The sequence below is a fragment of the Aquarana catesbeiana genome, linkage group LG09 (genome assembly GCF_042186555.1).
Source record: "Aquarana catesbeiana isolate 2022-GZ linkage group LG09, ASM4218655v1, whole genome shotgun sequence".
NCBI classification, from domain to species: domain Eukaryota; kingdom Metazoa; phylum Chordata; class Amphibia; order Anura; family Ranidae; genus Aquarana; species Aquarana catesbeiana.
The window spans coordinates 122,313,569-122,320,550 of NC_133332.1; the positions used below are offsets into that span (position 1 = coordinate 122,313,569).

At 42.6% G+C, this 6,982-nt stretch overlaps 1 protein-coding gene across 1 annotated transcript; it reads right to left on the minus strand.

The window, feature by feature from the left end:
* Positions 1-1,059: 1,059 nt before the first annotated feature.
* On the minus strand, positions 1,060-5,626 carry GPR101 (G protein-coupled receptor 101). The gene is made up of 2 exons (XM_073599236.1): positions 5,347-5,626; positions 1,060-5,071 (listed from the first exon to the last, which is right to left on the minus strand). Exon 2 carries the CDS (start codon positions 4,822-4,824, stop codon positions 3,559-3,561), a length of 1,266 nt encoding a protein of 421 aa, XP_073455337.1. The 5' UTR covers positions 4,825-5,071; positions 5,347-5,626; the 3' UTR covers positions 1,060-3,558.
* Positions 5,627-6,982: the final 1,356 nt, after the last annotated feature.

The following is a 6,982-nucleotide window of genomic DNA, read 5'->3' on the forward strand; positions in this document are numbered from 1 at the left end:
TCAGCACTAGGAGCCAATCAGGTGTGCGGCAGTGATCATTTGTTAACAGGTAACATGCTGACAGTATGACAGGAGAGCAAAGGGCTGACATCATCAGTCAGATGCTGATCCTTAAAAGAGAAGTATGGGTTTCTTTTTTTATTTACCCATTATACTTACCTAGGCAGTCCGATGCGGCATCTGTCCCCCGCCACCTCTGCATTGAGATCCAAACCATCGAACATCGCCGATGGCTCGGTTTTCTCAGCTCTCCGAGCTGAGAGCTGCTGACTATCAATCAGCAGCTCTCCTTTCTGCTCCTCCACGCTCACTGGAGTGTTGAGTTGTGGAGGGATGGGGAGCAGCCGTCTCAGTCTCTCAGCGGCTCACTGAGATGGGTATCAGTCCAGTGACATCAGCGCAGAGCGGACTTCAGTCCGTTCTCTGCTTAAAACGGGTCACAGGAGTGCAAAACAAATTGGACTCCTGTGATCCATAGGAGAAGCCCAGACAAACAAGCTCAGGCTGGACTTCTCCTTTAAGTGCTGGTTCCCACTAGCGTGACCTCTGACCTCTGAGACTTGAGTCACACAGAGTCACATGATAAGGGGTAACACCTGGAATTCACAAAGAATGGTGCAGACAGATTTTATAAGTGTCTCTCGTGCATTCTAAAAGTGGTGAAGAATGCACCAAATTCATATACCTGTCCAGAACTTAAATTTGGCCCATGCTGAGCTACTTTAAGAATGGACGTGATACACTAAAATTAGTCTGAGACTGTTTTGCTCTGTATGCCAAAAGAGAGTTGGTCTTAATTAGCTCAACTTTTACATTTGACGCATTCAATGTAAAAATGGCACATTTTAGAACTACCTCAATTTGGTGCACAAGTCACTGTCAGAACCAAAAGTGTCACAAATACATAATGAATTTGGTGCAATAAATGAACAAGAGGGATTAATGCCAGAAAAGTGGCACAGCAGCTTTATTTAGTTCACCCCCATTATATTCAATGGTGCCTGCTCTCATCAATGTGACTCAGCATGGTGAGACTTTGGAAAAGGTTTCTGTGCTACTTTGGTGCGATTTACAGTGCAATTTGGCCCCATAGAATTTGCAGAGTAGCATGAAAGTTGCACTACATATTTGAACTGAAAATCACATGAAAATCACAATGCAGTAGTGTGAACTAAGCCTTACTGTTCAGTCACAGGCTGGGGGAGGCTGTTCTCATCATTTCTTTGCTCCTAGTTCTTTCCAGTGTTACTTGGCACACTTGACTGCAATGCCTTGCTATTCCTGACGCCTCTTTAACATGGGCGGACTGATTGGGTCCGCTTGTCAGCTTTTTAGGTGAACCCGATCGGACCATCCATTGCCCTCTATGGAACGCCAGATGTAAACGGACCTGGCAACATCCGATCCTTTCTGCTAAAAACAGACAGAAGGGGGGATCCATTCCCCATCCATCTGGTGGATCGGATGACAGTGGGATGTAAAAGATCAGGCGGTCCATTTACATATGATTGCCCATAGAGGAAAGTAGGCTGTGTCTGCGTCTGCTCTGCATAAATGGAATGAACACAAACCTGTCATCTGCCTGCTCAGCGGGGATCAGCGGACAGATTCCCCGCTGAGCAGGTGTATCAGGTGTATCAGCTAGCGGAGTCTGCCCGTGTGAAAGAGCCCTTAGGCGAGAGTGGTGATGTGAGGTCAAAGGGAGGAACCAGTGAGAGCAGCGAGGACCCGGACTTACACTCCTGGTAGTGTTGGTTTTGCAGCGGATGAGAACTTGAGTGAGTCGAGTGGTGTTCCGTGGCACAGTGGTACTAACTGAGGAAAGTGAGTATTTACTACCTTTTTTAGGGTAACAGCAGTATTACAAATACATTTTCATGACTTTGTCACTTTAAGGATGGGTTCACACTGTTGCGAATTGGATGTGGATTTTTGCCGCATCCAATTCACAAAAGCAGGAGATTTTGACTGACTCTCTATGGAGCCGGTTCACATATCTCCGCTGCGACTCCGGTGCAACTTTGCACAGGGGTCCTATGCGTCTTTTGGTCTGTTTCAGGTCCGAATACAGCCAAAAATTCAGCTGAAATCGGGCCTGAAATGGTGGACGAGGAAGCACCGGACCCCTGCTGTGAGCTGCATGTGAAGATAGTGTGAGCCCAGCCTCAACTAAACCTTCCAAAGAGAAATATGGGAACTGCTATTGCTTATCTCCTGCTGAAAATGCGATTTGCCGGGCAGTTATAGGGATTTTTCTGAAAGACAAAAACAGAACATTCCATAGCTCAACTCACCAACCAGTCTGCCAACTGACCAAATTAACCTGTCCAACAGTCTGCGTTAAAAACAGGGGTTTAGTTAGCACGCATTTGCAAACGCATGCATGATTTTTCTGGCATCACAACTATCTGAGTCACTGACCCATAACATGCAGGGGTAATAAAAGTCATAGAAGAATTTGGATTCCTTACCTAAGAGCTTGTTGTAGGTCAATGAATGACAGCCAGGCAGCTAGCATTTTCAGGAGGAGATTTCAGCAATGTCAGCTTTATGATCGTTCTTTTAGGTAGTTGTTTAGTTTTTACTGGGCCAAGATACTAGCTCTGTTCCCAGACCTCTCTAGACCTCAAACAAGGTTTAAGATCATCCATTCTAAAAATAAAAACCAGTTAGATACAAATTGGCCCAATAACATGTTATGGGCTGTGGGAGAAATACCTACAGGAAATCCACACAAACACAAGAAGAACATACAAACTCCATGCAGATAGTGTACCAGGTAGCAGCTGAAGGACTCTAGTGCTACAAGGAAAGAGCTGCTTGCCATTCAGCCGCTTGCACTCACCTAGGCCCAATGCAATAACAGTGCATTAAATCAAAGCAACCAATCATTTTACCTTTACTCAATTTGGACTAGTCTGAACAATTACAGATGTGTATCTGGATAACCGTGTTTCACACATTGTTCTTTGCCGTGTTAATAAAGCTGACAAATTGCTGTTCAGTGCATCGCTACACAATGGCAAGACTAGAATTAACACTTTCACTCCTAGACTGCACAAGTTAGAAGCAGAGAGCCGCAAAGAGAATGTTAGACTTCAAGTAATACAGATTACAATCTATCAGTAAAAATGCCAAAACAAAAAAAAAAAATATATAACCTAAAATATATTTGGCACTTATACTATGGAAGAACATATTTCTACCATACATTTACAGGCACCTACTAAAGTCTAGTCCATTGGCAGATTCCTTTTATCACTCTGCAACTAGTTAACAATATCTGATTCGTTAGATAAGTAATTTCTTTTTTTATTACAAAAATTATCATCCACAATGACGGGCAAAGCTTTGCTCCACAAAGTGACAAATTTAACCCTTTTTACTGGGAATAAAAAGAAACATAACAACTCTTTTTTTAGCAGTAAAATTGGTTAAATTCACACACAGTATTATTACAATCTAAACCCACTTTGAACACTTTTTATACCCATTTTAAATACAGAAAACCCCCAACATATCTATTATATAGTATAGAAACATCATTCTGTCTATTGTTTAGCAGCTAATAAGTTGTGGCAGATCGGGATCTATCTTTCGTTGAATCGACTGTTTTTCAGGGGATATATTGGCAGAACTGCTCTCTTTTTTGCCGTCTTTAATCTTTAGGTTGTTTAGGCTTTTACCGGTGATTACAGATATGGTAGTTTCTTCTTCTAGGAATTTTACTGTAGGCCCAGTGGAAAAATGAGATTGAAGTATTCTGCCATCTGTGAGTATAATGTAACTATCTACTATGGCATTTTGAGGGTGCACCTGCTTGCAGAAAAACCCATGCAATAACAAGAGGAATTCCTTCTTTAAGCTTTTGTGCATATATCCATAGATATAGGGATGGATGCAACACTGTAGGAAAAAGAGAACAAGCACTATAGATGCTACCCATTTAGGGATAATAGTACTGGCACAGGAGGAGACAATGCTCAGGACGCTATAGGGACCCATACTGATTATGTAGGAGGACAAGATAGCAAAGATAACCTTGGCTGCTTTGCAATGGTAGAGCGGTCTGTGATGACTTGTTTTGTCAAGTGCATTTAGCGCAGAAGATCTTGTCCCATCAGACCTGTCACATCCATTTGCCTGAACTGGATGAACTAACGCGTTTTGCCTCCTGGCTGCTCGGAACACCATCCCATAGCACGCCAACATAATGCTCACTGGTAAGATAAAAGAAAATAAGGCGCTGAGGATGGTGTAGGAATAACTTGAAGCCCAGAGTACTTTGCAGTAGTGGTTTTGAAGATCAAATTCAACTTTACCCCATCCGTAAAGAGGAGGGGTGCTCTGGAGGACGCTAAGAATCCATGTGAAAAAGATGAGCAGACTCCCCCTTTTTGGGGTCATCTTGGCAGGGTAGGATAATGGATGGATGATGGCCAGGTATTTATCGATGGACACTACCGTGATGGTGTTGACTCCGGCAAAAGCAAAGAGGTGCATGAGCACCACCACGGCACCACAGAGGCCATGTTCCAAAGGCCATATATCCGGGAGGGAGGTAACAATGACACAAGGCATCACCAGAATGGTCTGTAAAAGATCGGCAACCAACAGATTGAAAATAAAGCGGTTTGCAACCTGAAGCAGCTGTGGCTTGCGGTGAAAAACCACCAGCAGCATAATGTTCCCAAAGAGAGACAGGCAAAGCAGAGAAATAATAAGGGCAATCCTGAGTACAGTGTCGGGCATAGAGGGTGATCCTTGATCTACTGAGAAATGACTTTGGTTCTCGGTGGTCCTGCGGTCACCCAGCCTCTGCATGGTGAACCTGAGCCCCTTATCACACCTCCATCCAGAGTGGGGGCAAATAGCTGTTAGCAGCAGCGCTGAATGATGTTGGGACTTCTATTATTCCATCACTACATGATGCATCACACTCACAGAAAGAGTTCTGTATGTGCTTTGTACATCCATTTTTCTCCTTCTGCATCAGGACCGATAGCTGCACATAGACTGAGACTTCACATGATGCCGTATACCATGATTTTTACTTCTTCTCCTAGGAGGCCTATGTAGTAAATACAGACAACAATTTCTAAGGACAGAAAATTGGATTTCTTTTGAATATTTACATGCACAATTTAATAAATTATGTTCAAATTATTTATACAAATATGTGCCTCTCCATATTAATATATATATATATATATATATATATATATATATATATATATATATATATATATATATATTAGTCTCATTGATAATATAGCAAGGGACACTTGTCCAGCATGCATTGCTAATAATTAGGGAGGTAAAAAAAATCAGCAAGGGTCTTTTTACCTGTTGATGTGCATTGTCTTATCCCCTGTAGTCCTGAGGAAGGTGATAGAATGATAGATGTGTCTCCATGCCCCCTCCCCGTTGTGTCTATTTCTGTGATTTGGGTAGCTCAGTGCAGCTGGAGAAGAATCAGCCCCTCTCTCTCTCTCTATTTCTCTCCCTCCTCCTCCTCTCTCCTGTCTTTCCAGCCCTCCCCCCAATGCTCCTTTTGCTCAGAAGCTATGGAGATGCTTATGTTGAGCAAGCAGAGGGAGCTCTACCAACACGGCGCTGGAACACTCATTCTTACAGAAGCAGCAGATTGCTGCATTAAAACATTTTACATATTTTCTTCTCTAATGACTTTCGTATTTTTAAATAATGAAGTTAGCAGGGTTCCCTCAACCCCGTGCGGTTACCATTGTACATTGCAGATTTGTTTAAATACTACGTCTCAGGCCTTAGCAGACAGCGTAAATGTGTGCTTAGATCCGATGAAATATGACACATATTTACAAAATGTGCCCAAGATGACACCATGACTAACTGCGAGCGACGCTTTACATTTGAACTGACACTGGCAAGCAAATAACTCATCTTGCAGATTGCCATTAAGTTTACCAGTAATACAATAAAGAGTCGTTTGCATTGACAGTGCAGTCTCTGCTTTCATTTCATCTTCTCGCGGATGCCAACAAGCCCACGGATTATTAGCACACGTCAATCTTCTCAACTGCCTGGGAAAAGTGCAGTTTTGTCCATTAAGGGCTACGAGTGCATGTCACAGACTTATTCAATAAGGCAGACAGCAGTGTGTAAAGTACAGTTACCTGCTGCTACCCAACCAAATTCGTGTTTCACTGATTCGACTTTGATAAACTGAAATCCAATTGGCTTGAAATTTGCAAATTTAGATATGCTCTAATGCTCTGCTGTATTTAATACTTGCAGATTGGGAAAAGTATAGCATTAAAATAGATACAGAAATAGAAGTGTTTAATAGTTTATTTTTATCAGTTAACAAAATTAAAAGTAAATAAATTGAAGAGAAATCCAAATCAAATCAATCTTTGGTGTGACCACCCTTTGGCTTCAAACCAGCATCAATTCTTTTAGGTACACTTGCACACAATTTTTGAAGGAACTCTGCAGGTAGGTTGTTCCAAACCTGTCGGAGAACTAACCACAGATCTTCTGTGGACGTAGGCTGTCACAAATCCTTCTGTCTCTTCATGTAATCCCAGACAGACTTGATGATGTTGAGATCATGGTTCTGTGGAGGCCAAAACAACACTTTCAGGACTCCTTGTTCTTCTTTACATCGAAGATAGTTTTTATGACATTTGCTGTATGTTTGAGATAGTTGTCCTGCTGCAGAAAACAATTGGGGCCAATCGCACACCTCCCCGATGGCATGGCATGATGGATAAGTATCTGCCTGCATTTCTCAGCATTGAGGACACCATTGATTGAGCAAAGCTGAAGACCGTAGAACTATCTTTAGGCTACTTTCAAACTGGGGCACTTTTCAGGCATTTTTGCGCCTGTAAAGCGCCTGAAAAGCTCCTCTCAATCCACCCTGGTGTGACAGCCGGAGTGCTTTCACATTGGAGCGGTGCACCTGCAGGACGAGAAAAAAAAGTCCAGCAAGCAGCAT